This window comes from Eupeodes corollae, chromosome 1, assembly GCF_945859685.1.
Source record: "Eupeodes corollae chromosome 1, idEupCoro1.1, whole genome shotgun sequence".
Taxonomy (NCBI): domain Eukaryota; kingdom Metazoa; phylum Arthropoda; class Insecta; order Diptera; family Syrphidae; genus Eupeodes; species Eupeodes corollae.
The window spans coordinates 42,143,328-42,170,927 of record NC_079147.1 but is presented as its reverse complement, the minus strand read 5'-3'; the positions used below and the strand labels follow the sequence as shown (position 1 = coordinate 42,170,927).

The 27,600-nt window shown below is 32.3% G+C and overlaps 1 protein-coding gene across 1 annotated transcript in view; it reads left to right on the top strand.

The window, feature by feature from the left end:
• Positions 1 to 759: 759 nt before the first annotated feature.
• LOC129940919 (uncharacterized) overlaps positions 760 to 27,600 on the top strand; it is a 480,879-nt gene continuing 454,038 nt past the window's right edge. The window contains exons 1-2 of the mRNA XM_056049447.1: positions 760 to 962; positions 10,738 to 11,409. Of these exons, the coding sequence (XP_055905422.1) occupies positions 11,310 to 11,409 (100 nt within the window). The 5' untranslated portion in view covers positions 760 to 962; positions 10,738 to 11,309. The remainder of the gene's footprint in view (positions 963 to 10,737; positions 11,410 to 27,600) is intronic.

Genomic DNA, 27,600 nt, shown 5'->3' with positions numbered 1-27,600 from the left:
TCATATGCAAAATATTGTTATTAATTTTTAAAATTTTTTAGAATAATTCAATTGACAACTTTTTCGAACATAACACGAAAACCTTCAAACCTTTTAAGCAAGACAAATCGACAGACAGGATAGGAAGTTATCAGTTTACCGTGTCACGTTTTTGTTTTATATCTTTAATATTTGCTTAATTTTAGGTTGTATCAATTTTAGTTCAAAACCGAGTCCTTAAAAGACTGACTCTTACTCAAGGCTTTCAAGTTCCTGTCTCTCAAAACTGAGCTATGTTTATCAAACCACATACAAATTTTTAATACATGATTTCTCTTTCATTTTGAAGTTAAGTGGCAACACTTTCCTACTGATATTCCCATTTCCATTTGCTAAAAGTATCTACTACCCAAGTTCGAGTCAAACTCAATCTATCTATCTTTTATTTTGAACCGTTTTTAACAGTTTTCCACCCATAACTGTTAATAGAGTCTACAGAAGAACTATCTTTCAATTGTGCATCGCACACTCTCGCTCCACGAAGTCGCATAAACTCTCTTTACAACTTGTAGATTTTCCGCAACAACAAAATCAAAAAGAAAATAACGAAAATTTAAAGAGTCGAATAATTGGGGTTCTTTTTATTTCTCCAAGATAAAGTCTCCCAAAGAGTGTGTGATTCAACAAATTTACCTGCTGCTCCTTCTACATACGAGTATAGCTGTGCTGTCTCTTTTGGATACAATACGAATTGAACATTACGAGTATTTTAGTCGACGGTTAAATACGAAACGGTTCGGTTGGTATCTTTGCAACACGGTTCGTAATTCATTCGTCATTTTGTTTTGGATACAAAAATAAAAAAAAAAAAACAATCAAAAAGATTTATAGATTCCATGAATAAAGGTTTTAAATCTTAGTCCAACAACAAAACGGTGGTTCGTATTCGTATAGGTAGAAATCCTTTAACTGAAATCGAAAAGGTAATGAAAATATCTTATTGGAATCGTGTGTGAAGTATGGTCTTCTCTTTGGTCGTCGTCATAGAATCGAAATCCCCATAAGTTTGAAAAGCAAAAAGAAAAATCCAATAAGTCTTTTCGAATAAAGTTAAGTTGAAAGCAAAATTTTAAATTTCGTTATTATTGAATAACCACGCGACGCGACGTACCACGACGACAAACAACGAAAATCCCATTAAACGGACAAACCACCTCTTTCATAAAAATCCAATAAATTTTCGTATTTTCCCTAATTATTGTGCTACTACGAATTACGAGTTACGAATTACGAACGAAATCGACTACCCGTGATATTGCTATGCTATGATTGTCTGTCTTTGTGTTTGTGTGGTGTGTGTGTTTGTGTTTGCGAATAGCTGTTGAATAGCATATGTAGCGTGTTTTGTGTACCTCTTTGTGTATTAGTGGTTTACCTTCGTGGTTAAAATATCGGTTGCTAGCAAAAAAAAAGAAGAAAATAACAACAAAATATATTCCCCCACTCCCGCCTCAAAAACATTTTCCCCCTTTTCCATCTGTCACACGCAAGAACAAATCATCAACCGTCAAAAATAATAACAACTTCAACGGATAAACGGATACGGCGCGCGGCAGCAGCGGATATGCGGTGATGGCAATGTTTTTCCTGAACTCTGTACAAAAATTATAAATCCCCAAATAAATTTTCCAATTTAACGAGAATTATGGTCTTTTCCGTTATTGATACTTTTGTACTAGATAACTTGTTTCTTATTCTCCATCATTGATAGACCAACAAAATAAAAACAAAATTTCTCAGGTGAATTTTTTAAGATGAAGAAAGAAACAACAACTAAAAGATGATTGCCACTTGATATGAATTGTTTTACCCAAAATTTAAAATAAAAATGACCGAATTCACTTGAAATTTAACAAAATTATTTAAGCCTGGAAACAATTTATTTAATTTATAATGAAAATATTCTACATAGTCGGATATATCACGAACAATTTTTAGATATAGGAACTTCGGGAAGACTTCCTGTTACCAAAGTATACTTTTGACAGCTCGAAATGAAAAGGTTCATAATATTAAAGCGAGGAAACAGCTTTCAATCATACAAAAATTACTTCTTTTTCGGTTTCAACACTAATTTTTTTCCTAGAATTTGTTTTGACTCACTATGCACGCTTACATCATTTTTGTTCAAATAGATAGTGCGCCAGGAAAACGGAGAGGTATGCAACCTTCTCTTTAAAACTGGGTATATTGGGTATATTCAAAATTTCTTTTGTTTGTTCTATTCAAGAAAACCAACCATATATTTTTTAATATTTTCCTAAAACGATCTAAATCCCAGAAACCATCTAAGAAAATTAAAGTTACTCAATAAAATTCTCTAAAAAAAATAAAACATGGCATCACTGAAACTATAAAAACATTGAAGAACTGTTAACTTCAAAAATTCAAAATGATATTGTGAAGCTGCAAATATTAAATAGAAATAAATGTTTTATCGCCTTCAAATAGCGACAAACCAAAACAAATGTTAAAAACGCTTATGAAAATGCATACATATTTTTGAACCGGGTTTTCAAGACCAATTCGCAGATCTAGTACCCGTAGTAGTGCAAATGATTGTCATGCTAGAGGTCTTGGGTTCAATCCCTGCTTTTTTTTTCCAGGGGTACTGCCTCCTGTGAGGAACTGACAAACCCTTCAAGAGTAGTTCTTGTCAAGAAAAGTGCTGTCTCCAATTATCCGTTCGGAATCGGCATAAAAACTGTAGGTCCCCTCCATCTCTGAGATGACTCGCAGTCTATGGAATTTTGTGCTACCTAATTTATTTATTTAATAATTGTATTTTTCGATAACTCACAAATTCTATCTTTTTGGTCTTGAATTGATTTTGAAACATTGGTATAGACCTTTTCTCCCACCTGGGCCCAAAGAAAAGAGTATAATTGTGTTTCAATTACGAGATCCCGGTGGCCTGTTGTGAGGAATTGACAAACACTTCAAGATTAATTCTTGTTATAAAAAATGCTTTCTCAAATTAGCCGTTCGAATTCGGAATAAAACTGTAGGTCCCTTCCATCTCTGAGATGACTTGCAGTAAATGACTGTTGCTCCTCCTAATTTATTTATTTAATTGTATTCTTCGATAACTCACAAAGGTCTTGAATCAATTGTGAAACACATGCAAAGACCTTTTCTCCCACCTGGGTCCAAAGAAAAGAGCCTAAGTGTATTTGAATTACTAGATCTCGGTGGCCCAAAATTGTGATTAGATTTTCAATAATTCTTGCAAAGATGCGAACTGTTGCTGTAAAATGTCGGTAATTTTTACAATTTTCTTGCATTTAATATTTTATAACTGCATAGTTGTCAAATGTCAAAATTTGACAGCAATACCACTTTAGCCAGGCCAAAGAAAAAGAACAAATTTGGTCACAAATAACCAAAGTGGCAATCGTTAAAAGTGCCATAAAATAGCACGGCTCTATCTTCTTTCCGTCGTCTTTGTGTTGGTATAAAGATTTTCTTGTTGTTGTTGTTGTTTTGTTCGATGTTATGCGAATATAATGAAGGTAGGTGGTAGTATATATGAAAAGAAGTGGGAGTACCTTATACGAACATAGCTACCTTTACCTTTTTACTATACCTAAGATCATATCTTCTCAGGCTATACCTTAAACCCACCTACCTATCTACCTTTGCTATCTCTTGATGGCTCTGACTCTACTAGAAATACCTATACCCAATGCAGTTGTTTTTATAGAGTTATACGCTGCTGGCTGTTACGTGTGAAGTACTTCGCCACACTCTCGCATCTCACTTATCCCCGTGACCAAGGCCTAGTGGCCTCATTGGCATCACTCTGACTCTACTCACTTCTCACTCACTATACACTACCGCAGCAATTTTGCAAACTGAACTGTCAGATGTCAGAGTTTTTTTTTTTTTTTGTTATGCATGAACAAAAATTGTTTCTCTCTCAAAATCAGACATTTTCTATTTTGTTATTTCAACTGTCAAAAATGACATTTGTATTTTCCATTTGATTGAAATGGGATTTTTGATATACAAAATTTAAATGTTTAAAACATTGTTATGAAAAATTTGTTTTTGTAGAAAAATGTGGTTAAGGAGACAACAGAAAAATGTTTAAGAAAAATAGTTAAACAAAAATACCAAGACCTAACCAGAAACACTCTGCGCAGGTATTTGTGTTAACAAAAGAGGGTTTTTCTGCTTTGGAAAGAGCAACAGTGCGAGAGATATTTTTGTTGATATGTCCATATTTATCCTACTCACTCTCTCCCATCATGACCCAAACTCAACTCTTAAAATAAATATTCACTCTTTATTGTTTTGGTTATGATGAAGATATTTTCCATGAATTTTTGTCATAATTCTGTTTTGCGGTTTAACTTTAAAATAAATTGAAAGACGGTTCTAGACTTATTTTTAAAATATGAGAAAAAGATGTTAACAAAGGAAAGGATTTTTCAATTCAACAAAAAATCTCAAAACAAAAATAAAACTGTTTAATATTTACTTTTGACAGCTAAAGGTATTCGAAAATAAATCAATTTTTACTGGGAAATGTTTTGTGGTTAGTGTTTCTAGATAGGTAGAGGTCTGTTAAGGTACATGACCTTGATCATGCATCATAATAGACATCTACAGCATCAGTTAAACAAATCTTTGCGGAAGGTCAGCACGAAAATATTTATTGAAAATTAATTAAAATATATTTAAAAATTAATAGTTTATGTTTATTCTTATACAAAGGCAATGATTAATTTAATAAATTGTTTTGAATGACCAGTGTTATTGATGATATTTTTTCTTTAGAGATTCTATTTATTTAAAGATAGACTAACATCAATTAATTGTAGTGTCAACAATAGAATTTATGAGCTGCGGCTATTAATTATATGCTATAAGAAGGTTTTTACCGCCCATATAGAGACATCAGTAAGGAGACTTTTATTTGTTTTTATCTTTTTTAATACATAAAAGCAATGAAAACAATGAAGGCTTTCCCCATTAAAACCCTTAGCAAGGACGGGACATCTTAATGGCATAGGAATAAATTCAAACACATCTTAATTCCTAGTTTATTTATTCCTTAATTTTAATCAATAGGATTAATGTGAATTGCTCTCGTTGGGCGCCATTTTTGTGAGATTTTTTTTTTTTAACTAATTACTTATCCCATTCGGTAAAAAATAATTTGGTTGTTTCAAAAATACAAGATAAAAACAAAAATTGTATTCGAATTTAATCCAAACATGTTTCGTTGGGCGCCATTTAAATTGAGGTGTTTAGTTGATACGATTTTGTTTTGTGAAAAATTTTGGAGGTTTTAAGCTTTGATTATGTAGGCGTTGATAGTGTAGGTGTTTGGCTGAGGATAAATACAATTTGACTTTTAAATGGATAAATTATTGTAAGGAAAAAAAATCAAAAATTTCCATTAGGTGTAAAATTTTTAAAAGTTCTTAAATTTTCTCACTTGCAAAGAGACTGCATTAAAGTTAATTGTGTACATGCTTTTATGGTTTAATTAAAATGGTTCTAAAATATCATACTTATTGCACTTGATATTTCAAAAGCATTTGGCATCTGGCCCTCTTATCGAAAATGCGTGCTTTCGGTTTTTACAAATCCCTGCTTCATTGGATTAGTAATTACCTTTCGGGTCGTTCAATACAAGTGGTATTGGATGTAAATACTATTGTGCCCCAGGGCTCTATTCTATCTACAACACTCTTTCTCATTTTTATTAATGATCTCCTCATTCTAGGATCAAGATCATCAGCATACTCTCGAGCCCAACTTCAGTCGTACTGTCAAGTACTGAGATTCGTTCTTTACCCGTACTACGCGAATGTGGAATACAAAATTTACTTTTTTATTAACTATGTATTTTTTATTTAAACAAAACATGGCGTAAGTTTCATATCCATTGTATCGCGTCAAAATCTACCCTTTTCGTGACAACTATGAATATGCACTTATTTGAATGTCAATCACCATATTAAACACATTTCTAATAGCTTGGTCACGTTCCCTTGAAATAATTAATTTCGAAAACAAAATATTGTCATACATGTAAGCTCTTAGAGCTCAAGGGGGAGCATTGACTAACTTTAGACTTGATGCCTTAAAATACCTTAAATAGTTTCAAGAGAAAAATTTTTGACATCTTGGATTCAATATAAAATTTTAGGTCCCTTCCATCCAAGCCATTTTAAGCCCATATGTATATGGTTAAGAGTTCTAAATTCATGTTTTGGTTTTTCGACTTTAGACTTTACCAAGACCTTTCAATGAGCCAGTTGAAATGCTAAGACAGTGTTGCCAAGTACCTCGGTTTATTAAGTATTTTGACGTTATCTACTTAAATCACCTAGCAGTGCATTTAAATTTATTAAGCATTTGTTTCTCTGTATAAAGTGCGATTGACATTTGTGTGCTGAAAACATCAATCGGTCGTGTTCAAAAAGTTTCTATGCCAATCTGTCCAAAACACACCAGGTCTTATTTTTTCAAATGTTGCTTCTTTAATGGCTGAAACACAAACACAAACACGATTCAGCTTCGGCTTTGTCTGCGTTACGTTGGGCCTGCTTCGAGGTTGCTTTGAATGACATTTGTTAAATGACACTTCTGTCATTAGCAGCTGTTATTTTTTCTCAAAAAATGGTTTTGATTTTTCGTGCAGTAAAAAATATGAATTTTGAAATAGAAAAAAAAATAAATTTATCCAGGGAGTAGTTTCACAGCCTATCGTGGGTATGTTCAGCTCATGGAGCAAGAAGAAGCGCATACTGAGAGATGTCGGCGGGTCCGGGAGCTCAATCTATTGAGTCGTACAATTTATGAGAATTTCTTGGAAGCTCATTTTCTTTTCTACAAAAATAAAACGTTTTCAAGACAAAATTTTATACTTATTTTATATATATTTCAATAACTTACCTTTTACCTTTTTTTAATAACTAATGGGAATCCTTCCAAAAGCAGATATATTTTGTTTGTTGACTTTTTCTTAAAGCTGTTGAGCTATCAGACAAAGCAAATGTCCAGCAAATTTGAAGTAGAGCTTCAGTTTGGAGTCACATTACGCAACATTACGTTCTTTTCCTTACGATTGTCAAACGAAACGTGAGGTCAAAGCTTCATTCTGATAGCTTGCATTGAATTCCTATTTCTGAACTCGTAATGGCTGAATCACCAACACGTTTTAGCTTCGGCTCCGTCTGCTTTACGGTGGGCCTGCTTCGAGGTTACTTTGAATGACATTTCTATTATTTTATCTTTCCAAAGAGCAAATATTTTGTTTGTTGACATTTTTTTACAGCTGTTGAGCTGTCAGACAAAGCAAATGTTCAGACAATTGAACTAGAGCTTCCGTTTTGAGTCATAATTCGTTACATTACGTTCTTTTCCTTACGTTTCTCAAACGAAACGTTTAATAGTTATCATTGTCCTTAAAATACTGGATACAAGAAAATTAAAAACTGATAGTAATGTTGACAATTCTTCAGCTTAAGTATTTTTTTTAAGTTGATATAATAGAACTTGTTAAGTTAGTAAGTTATATAATTATGCAATGCTAAGCAAATATTTGTAAGCTTAAGAATGGCTTGATTAAAAATCCAAGGCAGGGATGTTCTTTAATAAAAATTTCTTGTTAAGAAAAGAGTTTTGAAATGCCAAGTTGTAGTATCAGTAAAGTGATTTTTACTTGCGTTTCTATATTTCGATACTTTTGATCATTCGATTTCTGGTTTTTGAAAACTTCATCCAAAGAAAAAAAAATCGGTACTAATCGTACTTAAAAAAATATAGATGCAAGTCAATGAAAAATTGTTCTAAGAAGAAAAAAAATTTTGACAGACCGTTTTTGTAACAAAACAAAGCCAAAAATCAAGTTCAAGTTATATACTTTTATTGCCATGACGCAATAGATTTGGTATATGAAAAATAAATCAGAGAAAACCTCACCACCAAAGTACATCTACCTATCATAATAGAAAATGCTTCATTTTCCCTCGAATTAATGCCTTTTTCTTTAAATTCATAATAATTTGAAATTCCCACGAAAGCGTTAGTAATTTACGAGGCCTCAATTTAAATAGAGGCAAATCATTTAAATTTCAAATGGCCTCTAAGATTATTACTAAGAAATTTCATATTTACAAACACGCATATATCCATCTATACATATATTTGTCTTCTTCGAAGAGCATCTCAAAACAGCACCTGTCAATATTGAACTTCCGCATATACCTAAGCCATAACCTACCTTCCTACATACCAATATATTATCTTTTTCCCAACACGTTTGCCGCTGCGTTCAAAACCTGTATTGTATAATATAATATCTTCAATATCCCATACCAAAAGGTAATTCATCTGAACTAATTACTCGCTGTCACAGTTTCGTAGATTGTTGAGAAATCATTTTTCTTATCAGAATCTTTCACACCAAGATTTATCTACAAGCATCGACGTTACGAACGACCGACCGAAGATGAAGTCCTCTCTATCTCTCTTTCTTTCTCACTGCGTTTACATGAATTGCCTTTGGCATTTGCGTGTGTAGCTCTATATCAACCTTCATATTAACAACAACAATAACAAAAAGTACAAACAACCGCATTATGATGGTCCTTCGCTAGAAGATATCAGGGTTGCCATTTCCTGAACTATCTTAGTAGCCCAATTATGTGAAATATAATCGCAACTGACAAAGTAGCCCAATAATAGCTCAGTTTTAATAAAATAATTTATATTATTTAATTGATTGGTTTCGTTTCAACACATTTTATAAATGAAAGTCCAATAATTTCGGAATTTTTCATATCGTTAAAAATTAGATTTGAGCTACTTTTAGCCCAAATATTATTTGACTTTCGCACTTAACTTTGTAATTCGCTAGAAGATGTTATCAGGGTTGTCGTTTCCTGAGCTATCTTGATAGCCCAATTTATGCAAAATATAATCGTAGCTGAAAAATTAGCCCAATAATAGCCCAGTTTTAATAAAATAATTTATATCACTTAATTGATTGGTTTTGTTTCAGCAAATTGTATGAATGAACGTCCCATAATATCAGAATTTATTAAATTTTTGTGTGAAGAAAATATCGCGCCCAAGATTTGATTTGAGCTTCTTTTAGCCCAAATATTATTTGACTTTCGTACTTAACTTTGTAATTCGCTAGAAGATATCAGAGTTGTAGTTTCCTGAGCTATCTCGATAGCCCTATTTAAAATATAATCGTATCCGAAAAAGTAGCCCAATAATAGCCCAGTTTAAATAAAATATCCCCGTAGCTTCAATTAGAATACATTTTATTAGTGAATCGATTCATTGGTATTGTTTCAACAAAGTTTATGAAGTAAAAGTTCAATAATTTATCATTTATTTGTGTGAAGAAGAATATCACCCAAGATAAATTTGGGCTACTTTTAGCCCAATTGTAATTGACTTATCTTTTTTTGATCGAAGAGATCAGGATTGTCGTTTCCTGAACTATCTCAATAGTTCAATTTAAAATATAATCGTAGGTGAAAAAGTAGCCCAATAATAGCCCAGTTTCAACAAAATATCTGTTACCTTCATTTGGAATTAATTTTTAAAGGTTAATGGATTTATTGGTTTTGTTTAACAACACTCCATTTGTTAGATTTATAATTTATTAGTGTAAATAATAGTTATTTATGAATTTGTATGACTAATTCAGTTAAAAAGCCCGATTCCGATTTCTGACAACTAACCCAATCTGGCAAGCCTGCTAGATTGTATTCACTTTTCTAAGGTATGCATTGAATAGGAGTGAGTAAATATCTTCATACCAAAACATATATGATTCCTTCTATGCCTATTCTGCAACCAATTTAACCACAGCTTCTCTCCCTCAATTTCAAGTATGTATAGGAGGCCAAAGAGCCTTGGTGGATGTCTAAATCCCGTTTCGTTGAAGCTATGTATAGAGGTATCGACGTTTTTTGCAATCAAATTACATACACGTCAAATCTACATAAAGGGTGTTTTTTATTTTTCGCCGAATTGGCTAAAACAACTGTCAGAACTTGTTTAAGAATGGTGATAAATTTAACTGTAGGTACAAAGAAATATCACTTGATGTCTAGCTGTCAAATTAATAAACTCAACAACTGCCACCTGCTTAACTGTCAAATTTAAATATAAATTTAGATATAAGTTTATATTTAGGCCTGTTTGTAAAAAGAATAAGTGCCAATATTTTTCCCGAATAAATTCTTTTAAATTCATTTGTATAGAATTAAAATCGAAAAAAACACCCTGTTCTCAGAACATGCGTCTTATTTTGGCTTTGATGTCGATAAACAGGATATCATCGGGATGAGTTTGAGTACCTCTTCGTCTACATCGGCCTCTACCTTAACTTAAAGCTATAGCTCTCTTAATAATATTAATAGTGTGATGTGCACTAGAAATTTACCGTTAAACACTGGTCATTAATAATCACAGAACGAACGCAAGGTTATGCCAAAGAAAATACTATATTTAAAAACATTTTTCATTTCTGTCCCTCTGATTAGTCTCAATCGAATAAAATTCGATTTCAAATTAATCACTTTAAACATAATCGCCGCACCGCTTCTCTGCTGCTCCTCGTTCCGTTCAAATGTCGGTTGCGTGTCACTTAAAATTGAGGCGGATAATTTATTGTGATATTATTTAAATATATATTTCTCTCTCCTACAATTTCAGTGATTGTGAATTTAGAAAATAAAACAAAATAATCATCAGCATAAAGAAAATTTAACCTTAACAAAAATGTACACTTAACGAAAGTGCGATCGAGTTAAATATGTTCAACTCCTTAAAATAGTAGAAAAAATAAAGTTTCTTTGTAATTTGTCTTTGACAGATGTCAATGTCAATAGTTTCGCGTGTCATTTATCCATCGCGTTACGTCATCAACGTTGCTGTCAACTCTGACAAATTTTGGCTTTGCTACTGCTCCGGGGGCAGTAGTAGAAGACCATCATCAGTTGCAGTATTTTACCGCCGCATCTGGTAAAAACACTGTGTTTTGGTATGAGGTTGTCATATATCCTTCCTCTTATTTGATTCAAAACCGGAAACAGCATCATCAGCCATCGCAGTGCACTGCAGCGCCCATCTCAACTCTCAAAAACATCGCATCATATCACACCACTGCCATTGCTTTGTTTTTTGGTCGTCGGTCGTTGGTCGTGTGACAGTGACACACAACAACAAAATCGTCCAGTGCCAGCAGGATTGGGAGCAGCCGTAGCCGGAACCAGTGCAACGACATCATGAATTGGATACTTCTTGGTGTTATTGTCCTATTGGCGCACAAGGAGTATGATGGTAATTTTTTCGGAATGGCCAGTCCATCGCCACTACGTTTGCCAGGTGAGTCATTGGCATTGCCATCACATTAAAGTTTTGGTCTTTTTTTAATTATTTTCGTGTTTGTTTTTATTTGTGATGAATATTATTTTATTTGTCCGACTGATGGTGAAATAAAAGCTGGTTTACCGTTAGTTAATTGGGTGTCTCGACTCTGAACTTTTGTTTGTTTGTTTTTTTCTTTGTACTTCCAGTCAAAATAAACTATACTGCATAATATATTATTTTGAAATGACATATGAACCATAACTGAGTAAACTTGTTGATACATATTTGGTACCTATCATTAATTATTATCAATGTCATTATTATTTTTATTTGTTGTTTAAATTTAATATTGATCGAGTGAGACCAGACAAATGAGTAATATTTAATTCATGTAGAAGCCGAGAACAGACATGGGAAATAAGTTTGTAATTCCTATAAAATGTTTTGGGTATGTTCTTGAGAAAATTGAATTCCTGTCATTGACATTTAGAGAACAGTTTTAGCTTTCAGTGAAACTCATCATTGACGTGTTTCTTCTTACTTCCGAACTGAAATTATGAAATAATACATTTTTAGCGTAAATCTCTATTGCTTTCAATAAAGCGGAAATCTTTCTTTGTAGCTTCGAAAAATCGTAGAAACTTAGAGTTTCATTTCCTTGTGATGTTATATTTAGCTGATTTCTTAAGAAATAATAAAGCAACATTTTAATGCAGTAAATGTCATTTTGACATAAGTAGACTTGACTTAATTGTAAGGGAGAATTTTGTTACTAACTTTTCAGTCAACTTTCCAATAAAGTAAATTTAATTGGAAGGCAATATTTTTGCAGCTGGCTGATCAGATACTAGAAATTTACTTCACTTTCAAGTCCTCTATGTCGTCTAAACCTGCCTTTTTTTAGTTTCTGACATTTAGAATTAGAAGGTAGCTATGTGTCGCAGATGAAAGTAGCTGCGTTCAATCTCGTATTGGATAGGGTATCTTGAATAGGTGGATGTTTAGATACCTTGTTGAACGAGTTGGATAGCTCTATTGAGACAGCTGTCAAAAAATAAAAACAACTTTCAGTTATTCATAAAATGCATAGAAACATTAAAGGTTCGAAGTCAAAATTGTTGTAAGATAAAACATTTAATGGAGAATTCAACTCATTCATTGTACGATGATGAATTGATAGGTGCGTTACATTTAATAAATAAAAAATATGTAATCTATGTTAAATTTCCTCTTAGCTCAATTGGAATTCTATACGATTAATACTTGCGAAACCTCAGGTTTTAAACGATTAACGTTTAACAGAAAACTATCCTAACGGAAAATAGATCATAATTACCTTCTAAAATTCGGAGGCAAATAGCTTCTTATTCGTCTATTATGTACAGAACATCCTTAAATACAACTTCAACTAACGTTTTGTATCTTTTTGTTACAAACAAATACAAAAAGCTGAAATCAATTTTCAAGTTTCTTGACCATATCGATACCTTCCCGTAAGAATGTATTAAGCGACATTTTTAAAATTGTTCAGGAAACAAAAAAAACGTCTCATTTAGTCATTTTTTTGTGTATTGTAATGGAAGGAACAGATTTGGAGAGGGATTTTCAGAATACAAAACTTGACATCATTGCAAAACCGAAATTTTAATCAGATAAGAAGTTTTTGTCGCTTAGTACATTTTCGTGGTCAAGACATTGGCGCTTGATACAATGGTAAATGGCGCTTAAGACACTGTGATGGTCACAAAAAATAAAAGTTTGAAATAAATTGTGTCGTTTAATTCATACTGCATTCAAATATTTGAAATAAAATCAACAGCTATCTATGCAACGGAATTTACATACATACATACAAAAATACGCTTACAACCGACCAGACAAAAAAAAAACACAAAATAAATGGAAAAAAAGCAGAAGCCTACTTCATAGAAAAATATTCAAAATTAAAGAAAACCATATCTGAATGGTTATAACCGACAAAAATGGACCAAGTTCTATTTGGAAGGGTGTGCTAAGCGACAATTTCGGTTAAACTATGCGACATCTAACAAAATTTTTGTTTGGACGTTTGGTTGCTTAAAACAAAAAACTTTTTAAAAATGTCGCTTAGCATAATTTCAATGGCGGATACTACAAATTATAGGGATCAACATTATTCCAGTGAGAAAACTTGGCTGTTGTTACAATTTTATTTCCTCTTTAGTTTCTTTTGTATACATGATAGGGCAGCGAAACCCAGGCCAAAATGTGGCGCTTAACTTCTAGTATAGTTCCACATTAAAAAGTCATTTTCGAAAAAAGTGTCGCTTAATACATTCTTACGGGAAGGTATCGATATGTTGAATCAGCTTTTCTGTCAGATATCTAAATACCCCAGAAACACTTGGATACCATTCGATTCCTTTTTTTACATCTCAGCTGTTTTTGATCAGTTGTTATTTTACACGTAAAACACTTACAAAAAGGTATCCGGATACCCTGTTTGTATCTACTGTCACTGTTTAGGCTTGTTCAGTTCAGTTGCATCATTATGAATAAGAGAGGATTAGTATTTAACAAGCACGCTATGTGTTTAATGTTTAAAATTTTGGAAAAATGTGTAAATAGCTTTATGTTTACTAAAATTTAAGAGTAGGAATTTGATAAGGCTTTGTCAATTCGTTGTTTTAAATTGTTCGTCAGTTTGCTTACAAGAGTTGATAATTTTTAAAAGTAATACTCACATGTAAAAAACGGGAACAGAGGTAAACACTTTGGTGAAATGGGAAAAGAATTTTTGTGTTCAAATGTTTTAATTCTAAGGCTACTTGCAAATTATCTACACATCACTCTCACTATCGCCCAATAGCACTCACGTAATTTTTTCCAATGATATCTAAATACTGATTAATTATCAGTTTAAGAATTATATCGAAGAACGAAATATTCTTAATGACGTAGCAATACGTCACCCGTGATTTGATGGTTTATCTAACACCGAACAGTGGAATAAATCTTAACATCATCGTTTTGAAACAGAGTAAGATTATTACACATGATAATTCGAAAGAATTTGATAGATGTTGGCACCAAGCTCTCTTTTGGTATTGATGACCCTCTTCTTCGTTGGGTCAGAACCTACATTTCTAAGCGTTGAATACAAGTTGTGTTGGATGGTTACAAATCCCTTTTGTCAGTTTCTTGTATGTCACTTTCAATACATTAAATTGTTTCGTTGATGAAAGGACCTCCAGCTTTACATATTTGTTCCTAGGTTCACAATTTTGTCCTTCGGAAATGGAACTTTGGTTGCATTATATGATATGCTTTCTAAATTCCGATCTTGACAGCATTGTGCAACGGACTCAACAACTAAATACTGCTTCCTGTCTTTAAAGTGTAACACACCTCCAATGCCTCTATGCACTCATGGGTGCATCCAGGTAGCTAATTAACATTCAGAACTCGGTACGTGTATCACAGATTAATTTTTATGAAATTATCACATATTAGACATTGCTAATAATGCTGCAAAGTGCATTTCGGAGAAATTAGTCGTTGCTAAAAATGTTTCACCCCATCTGATGTGGCTGTAATTTACAAAGCCTTCATTCGTCCACAACAAACAAATAGAACTTAAAGGTGGTTAAATTTTAAAGGCCGATGTTGATTTTGAAAAAAAAAACAAATTATTTAGGAAATTATTATTATTTCTTTTTTTTTATAAAAATATTGTTATAGTTCAATTATGTATTTAACAAAATATATTCCAAACATACAAAAAGTCAAAATGTTCTATGACGTCGAGGCATAATTGAGGTTCTATTCCATTCATGTGACGAAATATTTCTTCCTTTATCTATTGAATAGTTGCTGGCTTATCGATTTTCACCTTTTTGTTTAAAAAAATCCTAACGAAAAAATCTCAACGGTGTCAAATCACATGATCTTGGCGGCCAATTAACACAATTGACATCGTCACCACGTGAGATAACACTGCACATTGAATTTGTCGGGCATTGTTTCTTTAGCTGTGTGGCAGTGTCATCGTCTGTTTAAAACAAGATATTTTTACATCCATATATTTCAATTCGGGTCACAAAAAGTTCGTTACCGTCTGATCGGTAACTGCCCGATGATACCTATCTTACCTTACCTTAAGGTGGCGCTACAGTACTGTGTGCACTAGGGACTCACCCAACAAACTTCTCCATCTAGCTCAGTTCCTAGCTATTTCGATATTCAGGAAGCTTGGGAATATCGGATGTATAGATATTGTAAAGGAATGGCCCTAATACAGATCCTTGTGGAACACCATGTTCTACTTGGTAACAATTTGGCGAACAGTTATTAACATAAACACTAAAACACCTATCAGACAGGAAACTTTAAATAATTGGTATTAAATAAATTGGAACGCCTAAGCAAACTAGTTTATGTACCATTCTATCGTGCCACACAGTATCAAAAGCTTTTTCAATATCTAGTACACATACTGGCATACTCGCAACACTTGCTGAGTAGTACTGTGAAATTTTCTAAGCCCAAATTGTTCGTTAGGAATAATGTTCAATTGATCAGCAATTTCTAATAAACGGTGATTTTTTAAGAGCTTGAAAACTTAAAAAAAAAAAACGCATACAATTTGCAAAATCTCATCGATTCTTTATTTGAAACGTTAGATTGGTCCATGTCATTTACTTTTTGAAGATAATTTCATTTAAATGTTGACCGCGGCTGCGTCTTAGGTGGTCCATTTGGAAAGTCCAATTTTGGGTAACTTTTTCGAGCATTTCGGCCGGAATAGCCAGAATTTCTTCGGAAATGTTGTCTTCCAAAGCTGGAATAGTTGCTGGCTTATTTGTGTAGACTTTAGACTTGACGTAGCCCCACAAAAAATAGTCTAAAGGCGTCAAATCGCATGATCTTGGTGGCCAACTTACCGGTCCATTCCTTGAGATGAATTGTTCTCCGAAGTTTTCCCTCAAAATGGCCATAGAATCGCGAGCTGCGTGGCATGTAGCGATATCTTGTTGAAACCACATGTCAACCAAGTTCAGTTCTTCCATTTTTGGCAACAAAAAGTTTGTTAGCATTGAAAGATAGCGATCGCCATTCACCGTAACGTTGCGTCCAACAGCATCTTTGAAAAAATACGGTCCAATGATTCCACCAGCGTACAAACCACACCAAACAGTGCATTTTTCGGGATGCATGGGCAGTTTTTGAACGGCTTCTGGTTGCTCTTCACTCCAAATGCGGCAATTTTGCTTATTTACGTAGCCATTCAACCAGAAATGAGCCTCATCGCTGAACAAAATTTGTCGATAAAAAAGCGGATTTTCTGCCAACTTTTCTAGGGCCCATTCACTGAAAATTCGACGTTGTGGCAGATCGTTCGGCTTCAGTTCTTGCACGAGCTGTATTTTATACGGTTTTACACCAAGATCTTTGCGTAAAATCTTCCATGTGGTCGAATAACACAAACCCAATTGCTGCGAACGGCGACGAATCGACATTTCACGGTCTTCAGCAACACTCTCAGAAACAGACGCAATATTCTCTTCTGTACGCACTGTACGCATTCGTGTGGTTGGTTTAATGTCCAATAAAGTAAACTGAGTGCGAAACTTGGTCACAATTGCATTAATTGTTTGCTCACTTGGTCGATTATGTAGACCATAAATCGGACCTAAAGCGCGAAACACATTTCGAACCGAACACTGATTTTGGTAATAAAATTCAATGATTTGCAAGCGTTGCTGGTTAGTAATTCTATTCATGATAAAATGTCAAAGCATACTGAGCATCTTTCTCTTTGACACCATGTCTGAAATCCCGCGTGATCTGTCAAATACTAATGCATGAAAATCCTAACCTCAAAAAAATCACCCTTTATGTATGTATCATTAAATATGTAGCGTCCTCCTATCTTCTGTAACATTTTGACTTTATCACACCAATGGGTCTTAACAAAAGCTTTTTATATATGTTCTTAATGTCTGCAGAAAAACATTGTAACCACAGTAATTATTAATTAAGTAACAGTCTTAAGTTTTAAACTCTGGTACCTACCCGTGACATGATGATGATGATAGTGCGTTGGACAGCTACGCCAAAGGTCTTGGTTGGGTTCTATCCCTGTCTTTGCTCTCTTCAATTACTTTCACGGGTATTGCCTCTTGCGAGGAATGGAAAAATTCCCCAAGAGGAATTCATGTCATGAAAAGTGCTTTCTAAAATTAGCCGTTTGAATTCGGCTTAAAACTGTAGGTTTCCTCCATCCCTGACAACATGGTTCAGAGTTGTATTTCACTAGGCCCTGGTTCTCAATGAACTGTTGCATAACCTATAATTTTAACAGTTTTAACTTATTCTACTTTTATTTAAAATTAGACAAATTTAAAATTACTGCTGACATATTAAAAAATATGGTTGCATATTAAAAAGAATCTTAAGACAAATAACAGCGTTTTTCAATTGGCTTATTCTAGGAATGATTAAGAGTTCTAAATGAAACCAAGCTATAGTCAAGTATTTAAACCAACAACAAACAGCAAAATTGTTTTCCTCCTCAAGCAGTTATTTTATTTCATTTTTAATGTCAAATTCTTGAGGAAATTACAATACAAATATTTACTGCAAATTTTTATTTCAATGTACGTAGAATTTTAATCGTTTTTCCATTTCCATTGCCCTGGAGCCTGGGGTGAAGAATAATGGAAATTATTTTTACTGCAAAATAAAGAAAATGATTGAATATAAGAAAACTCGTCATGAAAATGCGAAAAACTCATTAATTTAAGTTCCCTCGCTTGCAGAAAAATGCCTAAACAAAATATTTAACTTCATAAACATTTACAATTTATGCAGCTTCTTGTGTAAATATTAATTTTCCTTCTTTTTTGTATATATACACATGCATATGTATTTTCAAAGAGTACATACCCTCATCAGACATATACAAAAATACTACGTGCTTGAAGATTAAAAATCTTCATTAAGCTCCTTAGCATCATCACGTTCTGCAAATAAACTTATTCAAAAGAAACAAAACAGCGACAAAACAAAAAACAATAACAAAGCAACAACAACAACAACAATAACAACAAAAAAAGTTCATAACCTCAAATCTTCGAAACCTGATTATGCTTAAGATAGGTATAAAAAGTAATTGCATGTATAACTAGGCAGCCAACAAATGGGAATAGCAAATCATCAATAAGCCTAAAGCCTAGAGCATAATGCGATACACAATATTCTTGGATACACAAATCACCATATAGCTTCCAAAAATGTTGTAGCTCTTCTAGCTTTAGCTTGTAGCACAGTCATGTTCAGACTTACGTACATACATTTTTTTTCTTTTCTTTTTAATATAAAGTGAAAAGATCCAAAGAAGCCAGAGATTGAGAATTCCCTATGCACAAGGCTCACGCTCAACGCTCCTCACGGAATGGAGCTATAAATTCTATTCCGCAGAGGAAATCCTTTTCTTTGGAATATATATTGGAGATATGTGACTATGGTTCTATACTTAGCAGACATATTCAAAGTTCGGGGATAAACATAAAGAAGGAAACACAAAACTTATTTGAAAAATAAATCACTATCCGAAATAGGAAGGGGTCTGTATACTTGTTGGAAGTTATACAAAAAGGTAGATCAAACATAGACAAACTTTTGCTTTCTTCACGGCATGCATGGCAGCTAAATAACTTCGAGGCCATCTGCGCCATACCATAAACCACACCACACCGCGCCATATACGATTGACATTTCTAATTAAATTCATATTAAAAGTGACAATCCGTCAGGTGGTTCTTGTGCTTGTCACTTATTTGTTTGTTTCCTTCGTCGTTTTTCTTTTTTTTTTCGTTGCTGCCAGCAGCTGTCATAAAGTCAATTATTTCTTCACTTTCGTTCAGGAAATTAGCATAGAATTTTGTACATCCGTTTTTGGAATCAGTGAATTTTGTGTTTCTTTCTTTTTTGTTGTCTATTTCCTATTTACATGTTTTGCTGTGTGATGGGATGGCAAAATACCATAAGTCATAGTGGAGGAAAAATACAGATGTCAAAAAAGACAGTTTGTTGGCATAGTCCCAACTTATATTGACAACCATCAGATGTGATTTTCCCTGAACGATTTATGTGTTATTTTATTTTCTCTTCGGCTGCGATGTCCATCAATCGTTTGGAGTACTTAGAGGCAATGAAGACGAAGAAGACAAAAATATCTGCAGAGTCAATGACACTCCTTTTTTTTAGAAAGCAAACTTTGGGTACTTCCACCAATCAATAGTCCATCAATCAAAATATGCGCAATCAGTGCAAAAACTAAAAGAAGTAAAGTTGTTGAGAAATCTTAAATTAGCAAGAAAAAGAACTAAACGGAGCTGAGCTGAGATGTCAAAGAGTGAACTCTGTTTTTATTTCACTTTCTTTTTTTTTTCGTTTTTCTGCTCTTGGAAAACTTTTTCTTTTTTCGCTTTTGGTTTCTATGGATATTGAGTACTCCCTCAGTGCGTGAGGAGTGATGTCTTTTATTCTTGGAAGAAGTGACATCTGTCAAATGAACTAGTTCATCAATTAAGATTTTGTACCTTTAACCTATGAGAGAGTTCCTGGATGCAATTAGGATGGGAAATATTTGACTATGAAGAGAAAATATCTAGTAAATGTTTTGTTGATATTGTAAGAAGCGATAGTGAACAATTCCAAAAGTAAAAAAAGAGGCTGGGATGCGACCCACACTGATAACTTCCCATCCCGTCTGTCGATTTGTCTTGCTTAAAAGTTTGTCTTTATGTACTCGTATCAATTTTTACCAAATTTGCGTACTCTTTTTGTAGATTTTATTTTTTATATGAAAAAACGGACTGTTGGATTTTTATATTAAAATTACTGAATATCGAAAACAATATTTTTTGTGAAATAAAATAAGTTTCAAGCCAATATTTTTAAGTTTTGAAAAGCTGTTTGAGCCGAAAGTAAATTTTTACCAAGTAAAACTTGGTATTGTTTTATTTTAGAGTTTTATTTTTTGTAAAAAAAAACTGTCAATTCGATTTTTTAAAAATTTTACCAACAATATTTCTTATGAGATAAAATTAATTTAAAGCCAATACTTAAAATTTTTAAAGAGATATTTGAGTCGAAAATCAATGTTTACCAACTTTTATACATTTTTTTTAGGTTTTTATTTTTTGTAAAAAAACTGTCAATTCGATTTTTTTCAAACTTTAATTGAATGTTGACAGCAAGATTTTTTGAAAGATAAAAGTAAATTAAAGCCAATATCTCAAAGTTTTGAAAAGATATTTGAGTCGAAAATCAATTTTTACCAACTTTTATAAATTATTTTTTTTAGGTTTTTATTTTTTGTAAAAAAACTATCAATTCGATTTTTTTCAAACTTTAATTGTATGTTGACAGCAAGATTTTTTGAAAGTTAAAAGATAATTAAAGCCAATATCTCAAAGTTTTGAAAAGATATTTGAGTCAAAAATCAATTTTTACCAACTTTTATAATTTTTTTTTTAGGTTTTTATTTTTTGTAAAAAAACTGTCAATTCGATTTTTTTCAAACTTTAACTGAATGTTGACAACAAGATTTTTTAAAAGATAAAAGTAAATAAAAGCCAATATCTCAAAGTTTTGAAAAGATGTTTGAGTCGAAAATCAATTTTTACCAACTTTTATAATTTTTTTTTTATGTTTTAATTTTATGTAAAAAAACTGTCAATTCGATTTTTTTCAAACTTTAACTGAATGTTGACAACAAGATTTTTTGAAAGATAAAAGTAAATAAAAGCCAATATCACAAAGTTTTGAAAAGATATTTGAGTCGAAAATCAATTTTTACCAACTTTTATAAATTTTTTGTTTAGGTTTTTATTTTTTGTAAAAAAAACTGTCAATTCGATTTTTTTCAAACTTTAATTGTATATTGACAACAAGATTTTTTGAAAGATAAAAGTAAATTAAAGCCAATATCTCAAAGTTTTGAAAAGATATTCGAGTCGAAAATCAATTTTTACCAACTTTTATAAATTTTTTTTTTTAGGTTTTTATTTTTTGTAAAAAAAACTGTCAATTCGATTTTTCTCAAAATTTTTCAGAATGTTGAAAACAATATTTCTTATAAGATAAAATAAAATTGAAGCCTTAATTTCAAGTTTTTGAAAAGATATTTGAATCGATATTCAATTTTTACGAACTTTGAATAATGTTTTTTTTTAGATTTTTATTTTTTATAAAAAAACTGTCAATTAGATTTTTCTCAAAATCTTATCAGATGTCAAAAACATTATTCTTCGTTGCACAAAATTGTTTTAGAGATAAAATCATATTTCAGTCGTAAAATTTTGGAGGTGACAAATTTTTTTTTTCAGTTTTATTGATTTAAAAAAAAAAACCGTTATATTGATTTTTTTCAAAAAATATACCTGTTTGGTACCACGTTTCAATCTATTATATAAAATTTAATTCAAGTCTTTAGCGTTTTTGGTTCGTAAGATATTTAGGGTTGACCAAAATTTTCACCATTTTTTCAAACTGCTATAGTAAAAAAACCACCCACGCAATTTTCTTGAGAGCCCTTTCTGCATCTTTCTGCCTTATTATCTGTATAACAAAATTTATTTGACGTCGATATCTCTTCTGGTTCTTGAGCTATGGACAACGAAAAAAACGTCGCGAACGTACGGACGTACGGACGTACGGACGTACGGACGTACGGACATACCGACGTACGGACGTACGGACGTACAAACGTACGTACACACGCACGCACAGACATCTTTCTAAAAATCTTTTATTTCGACTCTAGGGACCTTGAAACGTCGAGAAATGTCAAAATTTTCAATTTGACAAATCGGACCCATTACAATAACTTCCTATGGGAAGTTAATAAAAAAAAAATGTATAAAAGTTGGTAAAAATTGATTTTCGACTCAAATATCTTTTCAAAACTTTGAGATATTGACTTTAATTTACTTTTATCTTTCAAAAAATTTTGTTTTCAACATTCACTTAAAGTTTGAAAAGAAATCAAATTGACAGTTTTTTTACAAAAAATAAAAACCTAAAAAAAAAATTATAAAATTTGGTAAAAAATGGTTTTCGACTCAAATATCTTTTCAAAACTTTGAGATATTGGCTTCAATTTACTTTTATCTTTCAAAAAATCTTGTTGTCAACATTAAGTTAAAGTTTGAAAAAAATCGAATTGACAGTTTTTTTTACAAAAAATGAAAACCTAAAAAAATTTATAAAAGTTGGTAAAAATTGATTTTCGACTCAAATATCTTTTTAAAAATTTTAAATATTAACTTGAAACTTATTTTATTTCACAGAAAATATTGTTTTCGATATTCAGTAATTTGTATATAAAAATCCAACAGTCCGTTTTAGTACGTAAATTTGGTAAAAATTGATACGAGTACATATAGACAAACTTTTAAGCAAGACAAATCGACAGACGGGATGGGAAGTTATCAGTTATCAGTGGGTCGCATCCCAGCCTCTTTTTTTTCCAAATCACTTAACAAGTAGAAAAACTGCGGACATCAAAATAATTCCGGATAAACAGTTCGGGTTTGAGGCGGGTCATGACACAATGCATCAAATAATAATTTCAAAACAACAATGCACAGGTGCTGTTCTTGTTTATTTGGAAAAGGCCTTTGACACCGTATGGTTAGAGGGTCTTTACCTAAAACTGAGCAGGCTTGGCATAAGCAACCCTTGTTGTATATACTTTATGATATGCTTAACAGTAGAAAGTTTGTTTTCAGAAGTGGAAATGTAACTTCTACCACAACATTCTCAATTAAAAATGGTCTTCAACAGAGTACCGTGAATTCTTCAGCATTTACACCAGCGATCTGATAGGTTGTCTTTCAACAGCAATTACGTACGCCGACGATCTAATTGCGTAAAGAACCGCCCGAAAGGATGAGGTTATTAGAATTCTCTTGCAGCGTGATTTCGACAAGATTCAGGCCAGAGGAGCCTTCGCTCTGACGAAACGGCTGTTTTGAAGCAGTCGTCTTGATATCAGAGTGAAGGTAATTTGATACATGTGTTCGTTTACGGTTGTCCTGTGTGGTTCAAAGTTGCCCCTTCCCAGATGGAGAAGTTTCGGGTGTACGAGCGGCAGTGTTTACAACGCTGAAAGTTTTTATATTTAACAATTTTCAACGCTTTTTTTGTAATCCAAGGTTTGTTTGTTTCAGAACAGTTCTTAGGGACTTGTGGCTGTTCCAGAGGTTGGTTTTGGTTCTGTTAGGAAATTAAGCTTGACCGGAGGGAAATGGAGTTTCTAAAATAGAGTTTCAGCTTACGACGTTTATATCATTTTCTAGTGGACCAGTATTTTGTATTTTTTATAAATAAAAAGTGATGCTGTTTTATACCAATAATTATTGTGTGATAATTGAAAAAATTATGTAAATTTTTGGGATTAATGCATTTTTTATTACACTCATCGCCACTTGAATAGGACACCCTGTACACTCTTTTTACTTTGCTTAAAATTCAAAAGCGGAATTATAAAATAATGGTACTTTGCCCGTTATCTTGTGAAAACTCTTTTTTTATTTCTCTATGACAAATTGCAAGTTCTGGAAAAAATCGTTATATTTTCGTCTAAATTAAAGCCACTTGAATAGGCCATGCAACTATTTTGTAAATTTCGATTATTTAATTTAAAAAAAAAAACGTAAAATGGTACGAGGAAAAGTGTTGACCGTGTCGTGTTATTTCGAAAGCTAAACGAAAAGAGGAACGCCTCAGTTTTTGCCGGGCACATGTTACCTGGACTTCTGATGGGCATAGAGTGGTCCTTTATGAAGATTTTCATGACCCCCGCAAATAAACTCATTATTTGGAGCGGCTGCATAACAGATTTTTAGTTGTAAAGGTGTATGGAGCTAATTCCTATCTTGGCACTTGCAAACCACATTTTGTGTCAACAACACTGACTGAGGCCTTTCCATACTTTAAAACCCTTTTTGGACCTCTGCAATGGATTTATCAACATGATAATGCGCCAATACACACAGCCCGGGTAGTTAAATCGTATATGCAGAGCCAAAATGTGGAGTTATTAAGCTGGCCGCCCTACTCGCCGGACTTGAATATCATAGAAATTGTTTGAGAATGGCTGACACGTCAAGCATACGCATCGGGAAAACAATATCCAACTATATCCGAACTAAATCAAGCCATTGAATTGGCTTGGAGCTCGCTTTCGCTAAATTATTTGGACAGTTTGTATGCATCCTTTCCAAACAGGATGTGTGAAGTCTTGGAGCACAATGGTGGCTCAACACAATACTCCAGTTACCTCCAATTAAAGTAACGTTCGTAATAAAAAGAATAGCAATACTCTAAAATGTTTTTTTTTTTATTAAAGTGTCCAATGCAAGTGGTGCAAAATTTGGACCTCGCAGTTTGCCTGTTTTTGATCAATAATTTTTCATTAATGCTTTAGTCCTTAGCATTTAATCTTTTTTTCAGGTGAAATAAAAACAATTAACTGAACTTAAGATTGAAAAAAATAGGTATTTAGCATGTTTGGTTTAGGAACTATATACGATAAAAAAAAACCTAAGGGGTGTCCTATTCATGTGGCGAGGAGTGTATATAAGAAACAATTACAATCAGTATTGATTATTTGTGTATCGAATTTTAGTGAAAACGATGTTTAATGCCGTTCTATACCACAAGTTCTTTCATTCATTCAGATGTAATCGTACATGAAAGAAGAAATTGGGCTGTATTTTTTTATGCATATTTCAATTTATGATGGCCTAGTGACTTACAACTGTCAACCATTCCTGTGTGTGAGTAGTGCTGTTAGAGATGGAAGGAGAAGGCACTTTTTCATGTCAAGAATTTCTCTTGAAGGATTTGTCATTTCCTCGCAAAAGGCAGTACCCATGGAAAAAGTTAGGTGGCATAGGCAGGGATTGAACCCAAGACCTCTTGCATGACTGTCCAACGCATTAACCATGACGCTACGGGTCATTAACGATTTGCAATTTGTTATTTTCTTGAATACCGATTAATTTTCAGCAATCATAGAAGATCTTAAAAAAAGGGGCTGGGATGCGACCCACACTGATAACTTCCCATCCCGTCTGTCGATTTGTCTTGCTTAAAAGTTTGTCTATATGTACTTGTATGAATTTTTACCAAATTTGCGTACTATTTTTTGTAGATTTTATTTTTTATAAAAAAAAACTGTCAATTCGATTTTTCTCAAAATTTTATCAGGCTTCAAAAACATTATTCTTCGTAGCACAAAATTGTTTTAGAGATGAAATCATATTTTAGTCGTAAAATTTTGGAGGTGACATATTTTTTTCAATTTTTTTGATTTATTTAAAAAATCGTTAAATGGATTTTTTTCAAAAAATATACTTCTTTAATATCACGTTATAATATATTATATAAAATTTAATTCGATTCTCTAACGTTTTTGGTTCTTAAGATATTTAAAAATCACCTTTTTTCAAACTGCTTTGGTAAAAAAACCACCAACGCAATTTTCTTCAGAGCCTTTTCTGCATCGTTCTGCCTTATTATCTGTATAACAAAATTTATTTGAAATAGATATGTCTTCTGGTTCTTGAGCTATGGACGACGAAAAAAACGTCGCGAACGTATGGACGTACGGACGTATGTTCACACGCACGCACAGACATATTTCTAAAAATCTTTTATTTCGACTCTAGGGACCTTGAAACGTCGAGAAATGTCAAAATTTTCAATTTGACAAATCAGACCCATTACGATAACTTCCTATGGCAAGTTAAAAATAATCTAAAATACCAAAACAAACTAAAAATTTGAAATTGTATACCTTAAAATAATCTAAAATAACAAAACAAACTATTATTTTGCAATTGTATACCAACTGCCTGTGATAACTTAATATAAAATAACAATATTCCAAATTGGAAGACATTTTGTCATTTTTATAGAAGACTTAGTGACATTAATTCACAATCGTTGGTCGTATACATAAATTCAAATGTAATGGTATAATATGACAGATAGAATATGACGTTTAATCAAATAAAATATGTAAGAAAATTCCAACTTTGTCATTCTTGTTATCTTTATAATTATCAAATGTAACAATGAAAATTAAAAAGAATTATCAAAACTGTCATGATAAGTGATACAAAACAATATTAATTTTATTTATTTATTTATTTATACTATACGCCATGTTTTTTATTTTCATACCAAAAATATGGCTATTTGGCTTACTGAAAATATGGATTGAGACTATAAATGAAAGCATTTTGCCTCTTTTATAAATTTTATACCTATTTGGTTTAAATGTGTTTACAAAAATTGTATAAAATGAATTGAAAACGACATTAAAACAAGGTGTTTTTTTTTAGTTTTATGATTCAATTTTTTAAACGAGAAGTGATGAAGAATGATATGAGTATATTTTATACCAATAAGTTTTGATAGTTATAACAAGGGAAACAATTGGTATAAAACGATAGAAATTTTGTAGCCTCGTGCTTTTATTAACTTTTGGATACTTAACCAAAAACACGTAAAAGGAAACTTTTTTTATAATTTTAACTAAATTAGCCTTTCGCTTTGTTTGTTTTTTTATTTTGTTTTAAATAAAATAAAGCCCTATTCACAATATAAGCCCTCTCAACTATAAGTATTCAGTTCTATTACTCGAGCGGAACATAGTTGATTTTCGCAAAAGAATTCAAGTAGAAAAAAAATATGAATGGGTTTTGGTAGGATCTCAGCTTGCGCTCATCCTTCATAAGAACTCAACATAGCTTTTATTAATGAAGTAGGTATAAAAATACTGACTTTTATAGTTCCTATGATGATGTTTTTTATTTTTATTTTATTTCTTTTTTAATTTAAATTTTTTCTCAAAGAAACCACAAAGAGTGCAAATGAATGAATTCTAACCTGATGCCACAATTTTGAATTCATATAAAGTGCACCACAATTTGGCACAAATAAAGATTTAGAAAAAAAGAGAGAAAATAGAAACCCCGCCAGCATAAACATTGAAAGATACACATGGCCTTGACCGAAGATTTATTAGATCATTTTGGCCGTCTCTATGTCAGTTCTGATGTATACCTTCCTACCTAAACCCACCTTCCTATGTTTCTACATATCTACGTATTTAAGTTTGAAAACTGGTGAATGATGCTTTTG